The sequence below is a fragment of the Trachurus trachurus genome (assembly GCF_905171665.1).
Source record: "Trachurus trachurus genome assembly, chromosome: 21".
Classification (NCBI taxonomy): Eukaryota; Metazoa; Chordata; class Actinopteri; order Carangiformes; family Carangidae; genus Trachurus; species Trachurus trachurus.
This window is the reverse complement of record NC_139899.1, coordinates 15,770,008-15,790,470: the sequence shown is the minus strand read 5'-3', so window position 1 is coordinate 15,790,470 and position 20,463 is coordinate 15,770,008. Positions and strand designations below refer to the sequence as shown.

Below are 20,463 nucleotides of genomic sequence, written 5' to 3'. Positions count from 1 at the left end.
ACCAAATTGTTGCTCACCTGCCTTTCTTTTAATGCTCAATTTCCATTTCTTTTCTTTTTTTTCTTCACATGGATGTGGTTGTCTGGTCTACTGTAGGCTACGCCTGCAGATAGAGCTCCAAAATCCCCCTGAGGTAGGGATAGCTTCTAAAGGAGATTATACTGACGGTGTGAAAGGGATCTGCTGACCTGACCCTGTCTACTGTAGGCAGCGTCTATGAGATGTGTACCTGACAAGCTCTGGGGCAGTACTTGGTGGAGACCAATAAACTAACCTAACCTAACCTAACCTACTTCTTCTGTGTGTTTGATGTGGATGCAATGGAGATTCAGCAACACAAACAGCAACACAGGTGCCAGACTTAAAGTAGGCCATAGACTTTCAAAGAGACAAATGGAAACGATGAAATTCAACATTTTATTGCTCTTAGATCAGCAATAAAGTGAGTGAACCAGCCTGACAGCATGACGGAATCAGGCGTTTTCTTGTACAAAGCAAGGTATAACTGTCTAATCTACAAAATAAAAGTCTTCATTGCAAAATAGTTGGTGTTTAAAATAGGATACAAATGTCCAAAACAAACATGATTATCACCAATTCACATGTTTATATTATATACTTTTAATATAAATAAAATACTTCCAAGATGGTTTTAGTAGTCTGCACACCAGGTGCTAAAAAAAACAAACGCAAAAATGTTGAAAATAAATGTCCTGACAAAATAATACAACAGCAGAACAGCACTGACATGCCGTAGGAAAAAACTAACTGAACCAATTAATGCTAGAATAAAACTGAAGGGGTGAAAAAGAAACTCAGCCAAATTACATTTGAGGGTACAATATGTGACTATGCTATACAATCACTACATCACTATACTTAATGGGATTTGTGAGCAAGACATTCAGTTGTCACTTTATTCTGAACTGTAAACTAAAACTGTAGATTAAGAATTATTATTAGGCCCCACAATATATTCATTTTAATCATCATATTGTCCCTCTCACTTGCTCAATTTAATTTGGCAAGTTAAAAGAACATTTTTTGTAGCATGGTTAAAATGAATCCAATCATTTTGTGCCAAATAAGTAAAGGAAGTAGTATAAAATGCAGTGGATGGAAAAATGACACATGGGAAAAACCGGTCAGTTCAAGGCACGCTACTTCGAGTCTACATCCATTTTCCACACTTTGTCCACATCAATCCAAATCTCTCTTTAATACTCTTACAACCTGCTTTTCCACAATATTTACAATTATATACAGTTTGCTCTTTCTATATCCTCACTTGTCACGTTCCTTTTTTCACTCACTTACCCGTCTGACTTTCAACCGAGCACTTCCTCAAATGAACCAACAGGACAGCTCTTTAGTAGTATTTTCATTCTACCATTCCTTATTGCGTGCCTCTTCTCTGGATTTATTTGACTTAGCTGTGTGTTTTTGGGTGGATTGATTTCAAAGGACACTTCTGGGAACGGCCTTTCTGTGTTGGTGCTTTGGTGACTTGGGGGAATTGTCTGGAGGGGGCCACTGCGGTTTAGTTAGCTGAATGTCTTCTTCTATTTTAAAGGCTTTCTTGGGGGGATCGGCCTGTGGGGGCCAAACTACAGACATTTTGTTAGACTGTGGTTTGCTTTCATCAAATGTTTTTGTAATTTTGTTTTCACTGCCGTGGGTTTTGTCTACCGAACTTATGCTACTCATGGAATATCTCCATTCAAGTTTCTCATCTGAGGGGAAAGGTCCACCACTTCCTGAGGGAGGTTTCTGCCCAAATCCATTATCATTATTCCCTTTGGACTTGAGGAGTTGTTTGTAATGGTGAGGACAGTAGAAGTGTCCATGGAGAGAGACGTAATTTCCTAGGCTGTAAGACAAGAGAGTAATCTTCTTTTCAGAGCCGCAACACATATAAAACAGGCCTTTAAAAAAAACAATTATGCTTTCATCAAAACAGCAAGACATTAACTAATTACTATTGCAATGTTCAAAGAATCCACATTAGTGGCATATTTACCTTAATTTATTTCTGCAGTGCTCACAGCAGAAACAGGATTTATGGTACTTTTTTTTGTCCACTATCAGAGCATCCATCGGATAAGCCCTCCTCCAACATACTGTGCAGAGCTCCGACTTCGGGACTCGCACCTGTTTGAAAGAGATAAAATGTAAATTGTGAGGATTTTTTTTTTTTCATTCATCCAGTATGAAAAGCGTTTTCTTTTGGGCTGTCTCACAATGCAACAATGAGCAACAGATTTTCTTCCAGTTTTTATTATGGATAATCTTCCTAATACAAAGCCATACAATAGCTTATGTTTGCATTTGAAAAGGTGATGTGACAAGCTCATTCATTTATTTAAACCTGACAATGGTCGTCAGAGGGGATGGTTGATATTATTCCTCAGGTTTTTGTTTCATTCATGCACAGACACACTGCACAGGCATCTCTCAGCTGCAGCATGACAGTGTTTGCAAACCTCCAGCCTGCAGACTGTATACTGTAATTTCCCCGTTGGAAAGATACATTACATGCTGGCTTCATTCTCTGAGCTAATTGACAACCTCTTGAAACTACAGTGCACGGTCAGTGTTTATCATGACCAATTAGACCAATTAGGGCAATTCTGTTGAGAATGACATCATCCTTGTCACAATCAATATACAAAAACTTCAGATTAATGATGAAACTCAAAGTTTACCCCCCCCCCCCCCCCCAAAAAAAAAGCTTATGTCATGTTCACTGTTAGTGAAGTTGATGCAAACTCAAATGTGCAAAGATACGTTTTTGTTAAAAACCTGGCCTGACTTTTACTTTTACTTTTAGCAATGTTAGCAGTTTGAATCTCTCACTTCACTTCTCCACCACTTTCAGGTCAGATTATTTATTTCACAACGTCCCCAATCAGCCCCAACATACTTTGTGTTTAGTGCTACAGTAATAAGTAAATGTAAACATGTTAAAATCCTACACAATACCTTATTATACATCTGTATGCTGGCATTACATTGCAAGTATATTAATGTTCATATTTGCATTAACTGTAGGCAAAAGCAGAAGTGTGGCCTGACAGAGCAGCTAAAGACTGAAGACATGTTGTTAGTACCAGCGCTTGTTGTTTTACAGAAAAGCTTACATAATCTACATAATGCAGTAATTAGAAATTCAGCCTTTGCAACACAGCACAAACTCGTTTTTATTCAAATAACACCCGTCCACAGTCCATGCCATTAGTTTTGTTGTTTCATGCTGTGCAGTTTTTACCAGATGAAACAATCTCCGTCTGCTGCAACACAACTTGTGATGTCGACTCTTCAGAGATGGTGTAGCCCAGACTTTTGAAAACCATCTCGCTCTCCGTCCACGTTTTGTGGAAATTCCTCAGCAGATTCTCGGTGGCGTCGTCATCGTATGTTTCTGTTTGCTTCACTGCCGCAGCTTTTCTTTTGACTGCATCTGCGTAGGAAAACGGAGCTGGCTGGCTTGACACACTCTCAGAGTGCTCGGTGACAGTTGTCCTTGTTCCAGTGACCTTGTTACCAAACTCATCAACATTTGAGAAATTCTCTGTGATTGATTTGGTTTCAGAGAAGCCTGATGGTTCTGCTGGCACAGTTTCTATCTCATTTTTCTGCAAAGGGAGGGGGGTGCTCTGCCGTGAGCCTCCCTTTGTCTCTTGAGGACTTTCCCTCTTTGAAGTGTCTGCTGTTGTTTCACTCAGGCTTGACACGGGCTCCTCCTGATCCTTTTTCTCCTCTCTGAATGAGGAACTCTGCTCACCCAGTTCAAAAACATTTTTAATAGCCTGGATGTCAAAAGTTGGCATTCCCTGTTCCCTGATGTCTACTTTCTCTTTGTCACAATCTGCGCTTTCAGCTTCGTCATGAAGCCACTCCACGAGTGGGATAAGCTCTTTTCTGGTATATATTTTCTCTTCTGGTGATTCAAATTTGTTTACAAGACTAGACATGTCTGCCTTGGGAACTTCATCCATTTCTTTGTTGTTATTTTCCTCCTCACACTCTTCCATGTCTGGGCCCAGTCTTTCAGGGATTGCAATGGGCTCCTTTCGCACATAGGTCTTATTAATTTCAGCCTTTCGCGCCTCTTCAAAAAACTCTCTCTTTTCTTTGACAGATGTAGATGATAGCTCAGAAACATCTAAAGCATCAACAATATCTGGGTCATCTTGACACAATGGCGACTTACTTTGTATTTCATTTGCATTCGAACTCTCAGATATTTTAGCTTGATCTTCTCCTACATGTGTCTCATGAGCCTCCGCAGATAAACTGTTTTCGGATTTCTCTGTCACAAGCAAAGTCCCCGAACCCGAAGCCTCCGCAGCTTGTGACGAGATTTTGATTTGCCGATGGAATGATGCAGGCGACTCCACAATCTCCGATTTCTTCTCTGAGATCTGCTGGGGAGTAAGAAGTGGCGGTGGTGTGACTCCGCGGGAGAGCTTGGCCGTCGCGTCCTTGAGTCGAGCCAAATTTTCAGCGCGGTCAAAGGTCGGAGAAGGTGTGATTCTAGTGAGGCGCGACGTCGGGGTGTCACACCTGCGTGGTGGTGGTGTGGGAGGTGTGGGCGGCCGGTGCAGCAGGGTAGGCGATGGAGTCACCCTCTGGGGGGAGTCGGTTCTTCTTGTGGATTCGATGGTAATAAATGTTGGCGATGGAGAGCGCATCCTCAGGGACGGCGAAGGCGCCCGGAGATCAACAGACTTAGACTGACTCACTTCATCCTTCCTTCTTTCTTTAGAGGACTTTTTCTTTACTTGGTTCTCAACTCTGGCTGAACCAATGCTGATCTTAGATATCTTTGCTGTGGCCCCACCAGAGATGCCTTTCTCAGAAACCGCCTCACACTCGTGCTTCTCCACTGTCTCATTATCCTCCTGATGCATCAGTTCAGCTTCGACGAGTTCGCTCACACATGAGGTCATTTCTTCATTCTTCTGTACGTTGCTCTCCACTGCAGATCCCGCCAGTTCACATTCTCTCTCTGGACTTATGAGCCACTTGGGGATTGTGTCGAGCAAAGTCTTCAAAGATTCAGAATCAGTTTTTTCTGAAACTCTTTGTGTCTCTGTGATGTGAGAGATTGACACTTGGACCTCTTGGCTCTGAGAGTCCTCTGTTCTCCCTGCTGTGGACTTGACCAGCTGAGTTTGTTCTGACTCGCCTGTCACTGTAATGGGGACGCTCCTACTTTTTTCTCTTGTTTCTTCTGTGCTCTGCTGAATAGCTGCCACTCCTTTCTTCTTGTGAGATGCCTTCTCATGCTTTTGAGCTCCTTTCTGCTGCTGATGGTCTTTGCCTTCTGTGGTAATGACCTCTCTCTTGACTTGAATGTGCTCTTCTTTTAAACTTTTTTGAATTTGAGAAACTGAAATTGTTTCCTGAGTTTGATGGGATTTTCCAGATGTTATTGTAATTGTTTCTGTAGCTTCTGTCTTCAATTCTGTGGAAATATCTTTAGCTTGACCTGACTGTGCACCCCCTTTAGACTTTTTGGACTTCTTTTTCTTCTTCGTGGGAGTTGGAGTTTCTACTTGGCTGCCAGTTATAATCTCAGGAACAGCAGGTGCCAAGGCAGTAGCAGGAGCGGGAGTAACTTCCTTAATCCCTTGTTTTAACTCTGTCTTTCCTTCTTTGGGTTCACTGATCACTTTCACCTCAGCAGTTTCAATCACTTCCACCTTCAGATCTTTTGTAACACTCTGTTTCTCACTCTCACTGGACATTTTTGCTTCTACTTGCTTTTCCTGTTTATTCTTTTTCCCCTTTTGGTTTGATTTGCCTGGTTTCCCATTTGTATTGGCAGTTTCCTTTTCTGTTGGCTGTGGCTTATCAGACGCTTTCTCTTGGCTCTTGGTAGGCGAATGATCGTGTTTCTTTTTGTTATCACGCTGTGGCGATTTGGATTCCTTTTTATTTTTGTCTGAAGTGACATTTTCCTTTTTAGAGGACTGGATAGGAAGGCTTTTGCTAAATTCGGTTGCTGTATCATCCTTTGTATTTCTGTTCTGTTCCGATTGTGATTTGCTTGTTTTTTCGATCTCCTCAGTGGCGACGTCCGTTTCAGTTTTCAGGATTTGAATAGGGATTTTATCCGAATGTATTTCGTCTTTCTTTTTATCCTCAGATTTGTTGACGCCCTTCGTTTTCTGATGTTTAGATTCTTTCTTTCTATCAGCAGTCATGTCCTCTGCTTTTGCAGCATCAGTTGTTAAGATCTGGACTTTGTCAGTAATGACAGATGCAGCAGACTGTTCAGAGGAAACAGAAACAGTTTTCTGTGTTGTCGTCTGCATCTGTTGTCGAACAGCTGACACAGATGCAGTCTTTTGACTGGAGATAACCTTGGAAGTCTTATTAGAGACAATTTGCTGTGTAGCACTGGATATCATCATTGAATCGCTGAGCTTTGTCTCATGACTGGTACAGATATTGCCTTGGGTGGTACTAACAACGTGCTTGGATAAATCACACGGTTGCAAGTTTGAATGAAGAATATTTTCACTTCCCTGCTGTGTGATTGCTGACATATTCCTTGTTGACTGCTCTGTGTCTTTAGTGGAAATCATTTCAACAGCCGTCGTAAATGAGTCATGTATGTACGGGGGAGTCGGAGTGGTTGGGGGTGTGTATTCCTCCCTCAGCTTCCGATAGGTTTCTTCTGCTTTTATCAGAGGAGTAATAAATTTGCTCATTTTCCCTCTCGTGTTGGGAGTAGGAGAGGAAGGAGGGGTGAATTTCACAGGAGAGCTGTAAACTTTCCTTACTGGTTGTGGTGACTCAGGCGGTGGAGGGATTTCACGTGACATATTCTTTGATGTGTGTGTTGTCGTTTTCACTTTGTTTTGACTCATTTCTACCACTTTCTCTGATGCCACCGCCACCTTTACTGTTTGAACCAGGTCCACTTTAGGCTCCAGTTTCGGGACCGGGTGTAGAGCCGGAGCTTTCACCTTTTTCACTGTCATCTTTTTTGCCTGGGCTGGTGAAGTATGAATTGTCTGTGCTGGCATAGTCTCCAGTTCTTGTTGAGAGGGAGGAGGTGGGAGGAAGTCCTGCTCGCCGGTGAGTGGTGGAGGCGGAGGAGGAAGGTGATCAATGTCAGAATCAGCAGAGGGAGGAGGAGGAGGAGGAGGAGGAGTGAGAGGGGGAGGAGGAAGAAAGTCAGTGTCTACCACTGGTGGAGGTGGAGGTGGAAGAGGCAAATCTGTCTCTGCTCCTTGTGGTTTCACGATGTAAACATCAGTTTTCACTTGGGTTTTATCTCGTTTTATCATTCCCTTTGGGTTGGACTTCAGATTACGAAACTCTGTCTTCACTGTTTTGATGCCGTGGTTTTGGGTGATAGTTTTATGTTGCACCACGGTGGATGATTGCTGAGCAGACTGCTTCACGGTGCACGACTTAACTGCAACAGTGTTGGTTTCATTACAGACGGAGTGATTTTCTTTAGATGTTTCAACTAAATTAGCTGTTTTTATCTTTTGTATGTTCCTCTGCGCATCAACAGTGAGGTTTTTAACTGGAGGGCTCTGCTTGACTCGAACTCTTCTGTATGCTCCGTGTCTAACTTTAGGAGTTTCACGCTGTGCTGTCTCCAACAGTGATTTGATAGTGCCTTTAACATCACCCTTTATCACTTCTTCTTTCTCAAGCTGGCTCTGCTCCTGTGTCTCATACAATGACTTAATTGACATCTTGACATCACCCTTAATGTCACGCTCAAGGCTCGGGCTCCTCTGCATCCTTGGCGACGGTGGAGCCTCCATGAAGAGCTGAATTGTTCCTCTGACGTCTCCCTGCACATCTATTTCCTGTTGACACATTTTCCTCTCACTGGAGGCATCGTGGAGGTTTTGCAATGCAGTGTGAATATCACCCTTCACTATTTCTTCCTTTTCAACTTCTCTCACCGCGTGCTTTGCCTGCTCCAGGGATTTTAAAGTGGCCCTCACATCTCCAGCAACTAAATCCTCAACAACAGTGCCAACTCTGGAAGTTGATGATTTCTCAAGAGATCTCAGAGCCCCTTTGATATTTCCTGGGACGATATCTGGCTTCTCCACCTCTTTGTAGCACTTCTGAGCCTTCTCCAGACACCGCAGGGTTTTCGGTATGTTGCCTTTCACCACCTCCTCTTTCTCTACAGCAACTGTCTGATTCACTGATTCAGACAATGAATTCAAAGCAGCTCTTAAATCACCCTTGACTATCTCCTCCTTTTGGAGCCCCTCTAATGAGATCGTTGGCTCAGACATGAAGACTTTAACTGTGTTGTGAACGTCACCAGGTATGACATCCTCTACTGTACGCTCGATTTGAGTTTGATTATGACAGAGGATGAGCTTGGTGCCCTTGATGTCACCTCCGACAATCTTCTCCTTTTCTGCTGTGTCAGCTGCAGTCTCGTCATCGGGTTCTGAATGGAGCTGTTTAAGGTAATCCAGCGCCCCAGATTCAATGCATGTGGAGTAAAAATTGACATTTCCTTTCTCAATGTCATCTACCTTTATCCTCGCTGTCTGATCAGTTGTGTCTGAGCCGGACAATCTTAGAAGAGCACTCTTTATATCCCCTCTCACTATGTCTTCTTTTTCAACATTGACATTCTCCTGCTTATTGAGAAGGGAATATAGTGTCATCCGTACGTCTCCTTTTTCATCCTCCTGGATTAGTATCCCATGTTTCGCTGAACCATCACTGTTGAAGAGATTGTTTATAGCTTCCTGAATATCACCTCGTAATATTTCCTCCCTTTCAACACTGTTGTCTCTCTCTTGGTTGAATAGTTGCTGCACCGTTGAGGTGATATTACCCTTCTCCTCTGAATCTATGACTACCTGCCGCTCATTTCTTTCATGTCTGTTCAGTAGGTTCATCATAATAGTCTGCAGATCCCCCCTGATGACTTCCTCACGCTGTATCTCTGGAGCCTGCTTGTTCATTAACTGGTATTTTGCCATCCTAACATCGCCAATTTCATCAGTTTCGATGAGAATTCCTTTCGAATTCACCATTTGCTGACTATAAAGCTCCTCAAGCGTTCCCTTGACACTCTTGCCCAGGATTTCAGTCCTCTCTGTTTTTGACTCGTTAAAGTTGTCAAACGGTGTTGTCTCAAACATCCATGTTGTTGTCTTTACATCCGCTTTGGGAATCTCCTCTTGAGTGATGGTTGTATCCTCATCCGCATCCTCATCCTCATCAACCTCTTTAATGTGGTCGAGAGGATTTTCCTCAAAGAGCCAGACTGAATGTTTAACATCACCCTTTGCAACCTCCTCCTGTTTAACCGTTTCAATCAGATTTTCAGAGCTCATGCTTCTTATTTGATCGATGGACTGCGTTTCAAATCTCCATTTCGCAGTCCTAACATCACCTTTTTGGATTTCACTCACATTAACCGTTCTAACAGATTCCTCTGCGAGGGCATCAGACTCAAAACGATTTTTATTCATCCTAACATTGCCTCCTTGAATATCCTCAACCGTTTTAATCAAAACCTTCTTTTCCTCAGCAATCCTATCGAGAGGCTGCGTCTCAAATTTCCACTTAGCGGAGGTGACATCTCCTTTTTGCATGTCCTCCTGCGTGACAGATTTGATTATGTAAACTTCATCTGTGTCCTTGATGGCGTCAAGAGGCTTGGTTTCAAACAACCAACGGGCTCCTACTACATCGCCTCGTGTGACCTCCTCACTGGTGACAGTGGTGACCTCGTGGTAATGACCCTCTTTGTCCTGAATTGCATAAAGGGGCTGAGTTTCAAACATCATTGTGTAATTCCTCACATCGCCTTTCTCATCTTCATCACGGACAATTTTTTGCATTTTCATCAGCTCTCTCTCTGTCTCTGAGGACTCCTCGTGAATTTCGTCCAAGGAGAATGTCTCAAAAATGAAACGGCTCTTATCTACATCCCCTCCTTGCACATCGCTCACTGTGTGGCTGCTCATGGATTCATCCTGGCTATCGTGTATCGTATCAATAGACTGGTTCTCAAAGCGCCATTTGCAGTTCCCCACATTCCCTTTTTGAATATCCTCAGTCTGAACTCTCTTGAGCTTTTGCATCAGTTCCTCAGATGTAGAAGTCATGATATCGGATGTTTGGTTTTCAAAAATATACTTCATTCTTGACACATCTCCAGACGCGATGTCTATCTCTGTGACACACTTGAAAGCGTCTGTCTCCTCCCCAGTGAGGTTCTCCAGTTTCTCCGTCTCAAAGAGAAAACGAGCCGTTCTGACATCCTTTCCTCTAATGTCCTCTTGATTCACTGTGCATGTTTTCAGAACGGTCTCTGTCTCGTCGTGGATAGTATCAAGCGCTTGTGTTTCAAAGAGCCACGTGCAGGTTTTGACATCTCCCTTATGTGTTTCTTCTTCAGATTCATCGTCACCCTTCAGCTCCACCTTTTCATACAGGACGTCCATCGGCTTCGTCTCAAATAACCACTTGCAGGTCTTCACATCACCCTTCATGACATCAGTAGTTGTGCGCATCTCCACGTTTTCTTCATCTTCGATGTTGCTGAAGTACTTGATAGCATCAAGAGGCTGCGTTTCAAACAACCACTTTGCGGTTTTCACATCACCAGATTCAATTTCTTGTTTGGAGATACCCTTGATAATTTGGTATTCATTCATGCTTTCATCAAACTGGTCGATTGGTCGTGTTTCAAACATCCACTTGCAGGTTGTCACATCTCCCTTTACGACCTCCTCACGCCGCACTGTTCTCACCGCATGGAAGTGGCCTGAGCTGTCTTGCATGGCATAAAGTGGCGTAGACTCAAACAGGTTTTTATTTGAACTCACAGAACCAGATGTTACACCCTCTATGAGAATCTTTTGAGACTCATCCCACCTGCTTACATCAGTGCTCTCAAATATGTGCTTGTAGTTTGAGACGTCCACTTTATCAATCTCTTCCATGTCGATTGTTCGTATGACTTCCTTCTTTTCCTCTCTGATCTGCTCCAGAGGCTGGCTTTCAAATCGCCATTTCTGATGTCTCACGTCACCCTTTTCCTCATCAAGTGCTACTGTTTTTTTCAGCTTTCCCACCTCTGCAAGCTCTTTCAACTCCTCGGCTGGAACTGTTTCAAAATAATTTCTGGCTGATCTCACATTTCCTGAAATAATATCTTCTTTCGTCAATGGGCGAGTATTTGAATCATCTTTTAAAGTATCCATTGACTGTGTCTCAAATGCCCAGCAATTTTTCCGAACATCAGCTCTGCAGCTTGTGCCATCCTCCTGTGTGAGGTCATCCTCAATATTAACGGTTCGTGTAACCTCTTTCTTCTCCTCTCTTATGTGCTCCAGAGGTTGACTCTCAAAGCGCCACTTTTGGTGCCTCACATCTCCTTTTATGTCTTCATTTACTGTTACCTTTTTAAGTTTTCCAACCTCAGGGCAATTCTTTCTGGCTGTTTGAGGGCTGCTTTCGAAAAAGTGCCTTGCAGATCTAACATTTCCTCCAATAATTTCTTCAAGAGACTGAGGTCTGGCATTGGAGTCATCCTTCAGAGAATCCATTGGCTGTGTTTCAAAAACTAAGCAGTGCTTGCGCACATCCGCTCCGATGATCTCGTTCCTCTCCATCTGTGAGCTTTCCCACTCATCGAGAGAATTCAATGTCTTTATCTCAAACAACCACCTGCCCCAGTCTCCTTTATTGCTGTCCTCCATGGAAAGGCTGCACACAAGTTTCAAAGCTGTAGGCTCTCTGTCTGTCATATCCAGAGGTTGGGTATCGAAAAGCCAACGTGAGGCGATGGAGTTTTCCAGTTCAGTTTCAATTTTGCGCACAGACTTAATCTCCAGCATTTGGCTGGACTGTCCCATAATGATGCATTTAAACTGAGTGTCAAATGTACTTGTGATAGTTTTCACTTCTCCATTAACTTCCTCTAACACTGCCCTTAGACTGAGCAGGTGGCTCTCGTCCATTGTCTCAGTGTGCCCAAGGCTCTCCATGTACTGATTGTCAATCATATAGATAGTGGCATTTCCATCCTCTTCTGTGAACACAACCTCTTTTGTTAAATCCTCCTCTTTATGCATTTTGTTTAGAGTGTCCATAGTTTGGTTTTCAAACAACCACGCAGCTGCGCGGACATCTCCTTTGTTGAATTTGTTGATTTTGTTCTTATATTCTGTCGAGTTGGTGTTTTGTGGACCCAGCGCATCCATCGGCTTGGTCTCAAACATCCAAGCTGTGCGCCTCACGTCTTTTCCAAGAATTACTTCCTGTTGAGTTATCCTCTTGTTGTCGTCATCTTCCTCAGGAGTTTGATCATCTCTGATGGTGTCCAGAGGTTTATTTTCAAACATCCAACGCATTGCCTGCACCTCACCTGGGAGAATCTCTTCCCATTCCACATATTCTTCATCATAGAGCTCATCGGGACTAGCACCATCATCCTCATACATGTACTCTTGGCTCTCCAAGTGGTTAGTCTCAGTTTCAGTGCTGTCACTGTAGTCTACTGTAGTGTACTCTTTCTCAATATTCCTGCGGACTTCAGGATGAATGTGCTTGTAAAGGCGTTTTAGCTCATTCATACTCTTCTGCTTAAAGTAAGCCTCTTTGTTGAGTGGGTATTTGGAGGGGTTTGCCGGGACTGGAGGCTCAGGTGAATAATCGTTTACTGGAACATTTTGACTCTCTAATGGTTCTTGTAGTAAATCTGGGGGTGGGGGTGGGAGATAGTCAGAATCCTCAGCCGGTGGGGGTGGAAAGTCCTCATAATCCATCTCTGCAGCTGTTGTGACTTCTGTGACCTCAGCAGCGGATGCCTCAAAGATCTCACTCGTCACTCTGTTGTTTTGTGTCACATTTGAGGACCACTTGGATTGACTGATGTCACGTCCAATCTTTTTAAGGAACGAAAATTATATTTATGGGTAAATAATTGTAACTATCACATTAGACTGTGGCATTTATGTGCATTACGATTCACCTTGTTGAAACTATTGCAGATAAAGTGTGAAAATGGTGCCATAAACGATGAAAAACTTTACATAGAAAATGACATATCAATCCAAGGTTAATGGTACTGTGAACAAATAAATCACTGGATAGATTTAAGTAATAATCCCTGAGAGTTTCATGAAAATAGACAATGCATTTCGCAGCGGCCATTTATTGTCGACCATTCCCATGTTGGATTTAAACTGCCGACAAGGGAGGAATCGATGCATGTACTGTACGTGATCCAGGGTTACTGCTTGTGATTTAATCTTACCGCTATCATATCTCTGTTTACTTCCTTTTGAACAGTGGATCAGTTTAAGATATTACAGGAGGAAATGAAACAGTAAAGAGCAGACAGTGAACTAATAGATGAAAAGTTGCAAGCGCACTACACGCCTCCAGGCCCACCCCGCAAGGTCAATCTTCACAGTTTCAATTTCAGTTATGTTCGATAACCTTAGTTGGTAAAACAATGTGTACATTTGGCTGCACTGTAAACAGATACACTATTTGCTCTTCTGTTGTTGTTCTGTTAAAAAACAACTGCTCCACAGTGCCTGGCTGCTGTAATATTAAATCACAAACCACCATATCAACCAGGACTAAAATCTTATGGATTATAACTTTTATATGTCTTGATTCACAGTTCACCCAAATTAAATGGCTGAGTCAAGTGAAGCAGAAATGCTTACCTTGATTGGTTTGTGTGGAGCAGCCTCCTCTATTGTTCTTTCAAAGCGATCCCTCAGTTCTTTTGTAGTGTACCTGGGAAATTCCTCTTCTAAAAGCAGGAAAAGACAATAGTAGAAAGGGACACTTTAAACTTGTTAGGCAATGACAGTGTATATGGCAGATAATAAGGAATATCTAAACACTGCTGTACCTGTTTCATTCTGATGGTTTTCATAACTGGATGCCAGGTTGTTGTTGCTGTACGACACCTGTTGGTGTTTAAAGTAAGGAAGGGTAAAAATAAATGGATGGAGCGACGTTACACATAGACTGCACATGTTCTTATTAAATGTAATGTTTCTAATCTCAGCCATGTCAATGACTATTAAACAAACATTAATTACTCAAATGTGATTGATTGCAATCAGATACAGTTTTTTGCTCAACAGGCAATTAAAGCGTTTAGCTCATTAGCGAAGCCTGCCTGCCTGCCTGCAGAGACACAGTGACAGGATGTGTTGGGTACCATCGTTTCTTGGTTGAAGTTTAGCTGCTGGCTGCCTGGGACGATGCTGCTGCTCAACACTGTCACCTCTGAGTTAGACATTTCCTGTGAAGATGAAGACAGTGGTTGTCAAACGCAGCAGGAATGTGTGGGCTACCTGCCACAAACACCACGCACTCTCACAAATGACTCTCTCTCTCTCTCTTTCCGCGTCATTTCACCACACACAGACCTTCCCCCACTTTGCCTCATCATAGCCACAGATGTGAGTTTGCTTCATTCCAATTTACTCCACCAGCCAAAGCTTTATAGTACACGCCTCAACACCATGTAGAGAAGATGCTGGACCAGATTGCCTGCTGCAGTTTAAAATGACTAATCACACTTAGAGGAACGAATATGCCAAGTTGATCACTCACACTGTACCAAGCATAGAGTAATGAATTCTTCATCACTTTAGTAAGTTCTATCCAATGGAGCTACAGTATTAGTGTTAGACAAGCACCCTAGAGGTTTTTATGAAAGCTGTTAGAAAACTCAAGCAATGTCTGTAACATAAATGCAAGCACCCCTCTATGTTATTGGTGCAATAAGATGTAATAGGAGCCCCCGCCCCCATGCTGAAAAACAAAACAAAACAGACTCAGGCCAGGAGAAACATTACTGTCATTTAGCCACAATCATCTCTTTCATGCTCACAGCATTAGCCTGTTAAAGGGCATATCCCATGTTCGAATGTGTACCTGCACAGTTCTCTGCTGGAAATGGAACTGGGTTACATTGTGTGATGTTGATGTTTCCTGAGTCTGAAATTGTTTCCTTACACTGGCAAGTCCCCCAGGCAGGGAACAGACCTCCGACTCCTCCATGACCTAATGAAGCAGGAAATATCATTAGCTGCCTCTCACTTCCTACATGACCTGAAATCAAACGGCTGCTTCACAGGGCTATTCTTCGTTGTATGCATGCAGTACAGGTCACTGTAAAACATGAAGCTAATGCTATATGCAGTCTGTTTTCCCCCTCTCTGCAAACAAACACAAACTCACATAATATTCTGCTTATGAAATAGTTTGAAATTCAAAAATAGAGTCAACAATATTTTATGTTTTCTGCAGCCTCCCTTTATACTCTGCCCTATGAGGGTAGTCTCATGTTTCCTCTCTATTTATATATGTATATGTGCAAGATGGCTGACCCCCTTTTCCCGGCTGCAAAACTGTCATCACTTCCACTAATAACTGCATGACAACACCAACAATAATGGTGAAAATACCACAGCTCAGCTACTGTTCAACCCTCAGCCCTCTGAGCTCACAAACAAACCATTAAAACGAATTGTAAGAAAGTTTCCCTCTAATTACACAACTGTTCTTTACAGTGCAGGCAGCCCTGGTGGGTACTGTAAGCTACATGTTGTGGCTGTAATATATACTGTATGTCCATGCACAAGCTTAAGTACCCTGCTGGGGATGGTGTTGTCTGCGCGCGTGGAGACAGCTGCCTGGTACATGGCCTCACAGTTGGTCAGTGGGATGACCTCTGAGTCCACAGAGTGAATCCGGTTCCTCTGGTTTAAAGCTTTCAGGAAGTCCTGCCTCTGTTAAACCTGCACTGCCAGCAGCTGCAGCACAAATATCCAATAAACTGTTAAAGAATATGCTTTTTCTATGTGTGTTAGTACTGTATATGTCATCTAATTATTAGGAGTTAGCAGTGGTGTAGACTGCGTGTCTAGAGTGTCTCAGAGCCCTTTATGTTTTGTTTTAGTATAATGTGATTGATATGAATCATATTAACCTATCTTTATGCAGGCTATCAATAACAGGATTTTCAAACTAAAAGCACAGGGTAGCGCCAGTCTGTTAATAAAAGCATTTGAATTCACCTATCAAATTTATGACATCTGTTTCAAGGTGCTACAACAGTGCAGGTAGTGCTCTTGTTGAGAGGTATATACTTTATTCATCCCTTAGGTGAAATTCATCTGAATAGTATCTCTTGAAATACTCCACAGGGACATCATTTAAATCAGTTACACACCTGTCTCCTGACATTCACTGTCTCACAGGATGTGCTGGGTTTATTAAAACGGGTTAGTTAATTTACAGCAGTGTGAGCTGTGTAAGTCTGGGTCAAACTTTAACATCTGAAACTCACTTGAGGGCTGACTGACCATTAGCATTTTGATTTACTGGTGAGCTTTGATAATACTGTACCCGTGCCCGTCACTCAGCAGCCAGCCAATCAGAAGAGAGGCTCAGAGATGAAAACAAAACAACCTGTTCTTGCCAGCATTTCCCAGCAGTTTATAAAACTATACTGAGATGGCACTTGATGCTAAGAAATATCATCATTCTTACGGATATCAAAATGTCAACTAAAACACCCAAAAGTATAAAATATAAATAATAATAAAAAAATATATATTTTTCCAATCAAGGTTCAGGTGATCATCAAGGAGGAAGTGGGATTATTTGTGATTTGGATTTGCCTTTCAATTTTAGGCATAATTACACTTCATTACAGTCTGGAGCAGCTTCAGCAGTCCAGAACCGAAAAAACATTATCGTTAACCTAGAGAGGATTTTAATGTGCTACAAACACAGAGATAATAAACTGACTTGATAGCTGACCGGTTGCTGCTGAAACAACATTTTTGTGAATTTCAGTACTCACATCTGAAATATGAATCTAAACTGTTTGATGTTTGGAAAGTACAACATCAAAACCTTGTAACACTATCTGTTACTCCGAAGACTAAAAGCTTTAGAGGAAAATCTTCATCTCTGCTCTGCTCTGTGGTGAATTAACCCTTTTTGAAACTGCGTGTATATTCAGCTCATGTCGTTAAGCAGAAGCTATCAGACTGCCAGCATGAGATAATATTTCACATCTGTAATATTATTTTTGGCAGCACTGGGACAGAAACAAATATTAAACTACAGAGTGAATGAACCACCAAATCAAAAGATCAAAAAAGTCCAAATTTGTAATCAGTTCTTTGAGTTAGAGAGCTGCAAGTGATGAGCTATTGAAATATTAACTAAAGCATGGCCTTATAAACCTTTTGTGCTTGCAATGCTGTTGAAATACCATGGAAAAAGTAACAGCTATTGGTTTATTGCAGCGCTGATAGCAGTTTTTCACTTGTGTATTACTTTATTTTTCCTACTGGCTACTTTTGATTTGTAGCTTAGCTGTCAACTACAATGATCTATTTTAGCCTAAGGGGAATGATGGGTATGTCTATGTAAACCAGTCCAATCATAAAGACCAGAGAAAGGACAACTTAGCATTACACAACTCTTTAAAATTAGAGAGATTTAGTAACTTTTATCTTTTGGTTCAAATTTTGTGTTTCAGCAGCAGCAAAATTTCACCACTGGAAAACTGCAGTGCACTGTGGCATGCTCCATTTCAGGTCTTAAGGGCAGAGACTCACAGACTCTAAACTATTGTGGCAGGAACTAAAATTTGCGGCCCCAAAAAACCTGTCAACAGTCTGAGGCTATCTCATGACATGTCAGGTTGGGGTGGGAGCTCAAATAACAAGAAAGTGAAGTAATGTAGGCGCCATGTACCTGCAAAAATAAATCAAGCCTATTTTAAACTTAACCATGAAGGGTCGTGTTTCTCAGTGAAATAAAGAGGAAAGCTGGGAGGTCAGGGCTTTCCTTTCCAGCAGCTCTCAGATTCCCTGCATTGATAACCTTATGTTCATGTCTTTATTTGTAATTACGCTTCAGTATTACTCATTTCATGGCTTTCCTGGCATCATGGAAGTGGAGCGAGATAACACCTGGAGGTAACTGGCCTCTGCACCAACACCACTCCATCTATTTGAAATGAATGAAGAATAAATCCAATCTCTCCTCAGGCCCCAAAGATCAGTTAATTTGGTGTTTCAGTCACAGTTTATTTTCCCGCAGGACGGACATAAGATTTATATTTTATTCCTGTTTTCTTTTAGTTGAAGTGCACTCAGTGGGATGACAATGTTAATGAATTTAAATGTACACTCAAGTATTCACTGCCAGTCTTCCATGTCTTTCTCTGAAGGTTTCAAAAAGAAATGTTGTAATGTGTCACCATTTCCTTGACATGCAGAATTATTAACATAAATATCCTTTTTTTCCCTTCATAAAATTACACTCAACACAAAAACACAAACAATGCTCCCCTAATTAACCATTACCTACCAGGATATGGTGAATTGTAAAAAAAGAAAAAAGAACTCAGCAGGTAGAATCCCACAGTGAGGCCACTGCACCCCCGGCCTGCAGGGTCGTTTCAAGCCAAAAGCAAATCCCAGTCAGCGTTGGAGACCAGCTCCAGTTGTATGTGTCCACCTCTGTCCAACGAGCAGACAGTGGCAGCTGATTTTATTTTAGACCCTCCGCCCACTTGTGAAAGATGGGCCTGGGGTGTTTTTTTTTAGAGAGTAAGGCCTCTGTGCCTCCCATGTCAAGTCCCCAGAAAATCTATATGGAAATACTTCCTGTGACTCCACTGCAGACGCTTGTGTACCAATAAATCAGGTCACCCTGGTTTCATCATCACGCCCTCCATCAGAGTGCACTGCACACTCCAGCAGCTGTCACCGCCTGTCATGATATGCCAAATTATGCACATACAAATCCACAATAAATAGTCTGAGAATCTCTCATTATTCACTGCCTCTGTTAATCCAAAAGTACTGCAAGTGGGTGTCGGGCAGGTGCAAACTCGAGTGACAGTAAATGGTGGTGAAATGTAATTGCCCATGTGCTGCGCTTTGCATGGGGTCTGAAACGGGGTCAGTGATGTAATGCTATTTGTTGAAGAGACGGAGGGTTAAGGGGAGGGGGTTGGGGGGTGGGCGTAAATACGACAAGAGACACCTCTGAGTGTGGAAGAGCAAGCCAGCTCATCTTGTTTAGCCCAGCTGGAGACAGTGGCGCCAGCCTGACTCTGGTATCTCGTGGAAGCTGGGTGAGTGTTTGATGAGCAGACATGTCTGCCCGGCATCTACACAACCCTGTTCATCTGCAGCATGTGTAACTCATACCTGCATACCACCTGCTTTAAAGAGACACTCCAGGATTCCTGCTCCCACTAAACCCACACACTGGAGTGGAAAGATCCTGTTGACCTGTTTTCCTGATTATTTCAAATATAGATTAATATGATGCCGTATTTACTCTGGGCCTTTTAATATTTAAGCAGCTGGGCTATTTGTAATGAAAGGCAATTATTTTTCTGTCAAGGTTGAAGATTAGAAAAAAAACAAAAGTAAAAAAAACACACACACATATGTGTGCGTTTTGCGGTCTCATGTTCTTTTTCATCATGACCCTGCTCTTTATTCAGCCTGATGCTGGTCCCTCTGAGTCACAGCAGAGTTAAGGCACACAGAGAGGGTGAAAGGAAAAAAAAGGTATTACAATTTACTTTCTCTCTTTCTCTCTCTTACACGCACACAAAGTGAAAATTAGAGAATGCACAGGAGATAAAAAGTGATTTTTTATCAGATACTAATATTAAGCTTCATATTTTAGTGACAGTTTCTCTCACCAAGTCTTTAAAAAATCCAACTCCAAAGATCATGCCCTCGGAGTCAATAGGGAGATCAGTTTTGTGAAGGGGGACCCTGGGTTTACAGTGTACAAGGATGATGCCTGTGTGTGGAGCTGCACATAATAAGCTGGACGTACCTCTACTGCCCCATTCACCCACATTCATACATGGACACTCATACACCGATGGAACAGGTTCCATCTTGCCCAGGGGCACTTTGACAGGTGGACTGGAGGAGCCAGGGATCGAACCACCCACCTTCCACTCTGTGAGCCACAGCTGCCTACACGTTGGCAATCTAACTACATAATATCTTTCTAAATCTATCTCATTGTTCAAATAGGTGACCACTGCATGACCATTACAATTGGAGTTGGTCAGTAGTGACTTTAAATATAGGCTGATGTTTCTTTAGCAAGTTGGAAAATCTTTAAATTCTTTAACATCAGTATGAAGCTTCGGGATGTTGCTCATGATTTTGAACAAGAGAGAACAACAACAGAAGAGAGCAATTTCCAATGAGTACAGACAAGCTGTGCGAGTAAATGCTATTTACTCCCTCAGCAACCATCAACATGCCCATAAGCAAGGCACTAAAGCCGGGGCTGCTGCTGCCAGAGAAATGGCTCATTGCCAGGCTGCACAAATGTTTGGTGGAGAGCCTGGACCCAGCGTTAAAGTGTGAATTTGCAAACCTCGCTCCTCTCGCAACAAGT

The 20,463-nt window shown here is 42.4% G+C and overlaps 1 protein-coding gene across 2 annotated transcripts; it reads right to left on the bottom strand.

The window, feature by feature from the left end:
- Positions 1-403: 403 nt before the first annotated feature.
- xirp2b (xin actin binding repeat containing 2b) lies at positions 404-18,644 on the bottom strand. Of its 2 annotated transcripts, none has more exons than XM_083997239.1 (9): positions 18,391-18,644; positions 15,651-15,812; positions 14,932-15,060; positions 14,210-14,293; positions 13,895-13,952; positions 13,704-13,792; positions 3,269-12,911; positions 2,021-2,151; positions 404-1,870 (listed from the first exon to the last, which is right to left on the bottom strand). In XM_083997239.1, the coding sequence occupies exons 2-8, from the start codon at positions 15,699-15,701 to the stop codon at positions 2,060-2,062; spliced, it is 10,146 nt and encodes a 3,381-aa protein (XP_083853365.1). In that variant the 5' UTR covers positions 15,702-15,812; positions 18,391-18,644; the 3' UTR covers positions 404-1,870; positions 2,021-2,059. The 2 variants fall into 2 exon arrangements, with proteins under 2 accessions (XP_083853365.1, XP_083853366.1); XM_083997240.1 differs by having other exon boundaries at positions 15,013-15,060.
- Between the last annotated feature and the right edge of the window lie 1,819 nt (positions 18,645-20,463).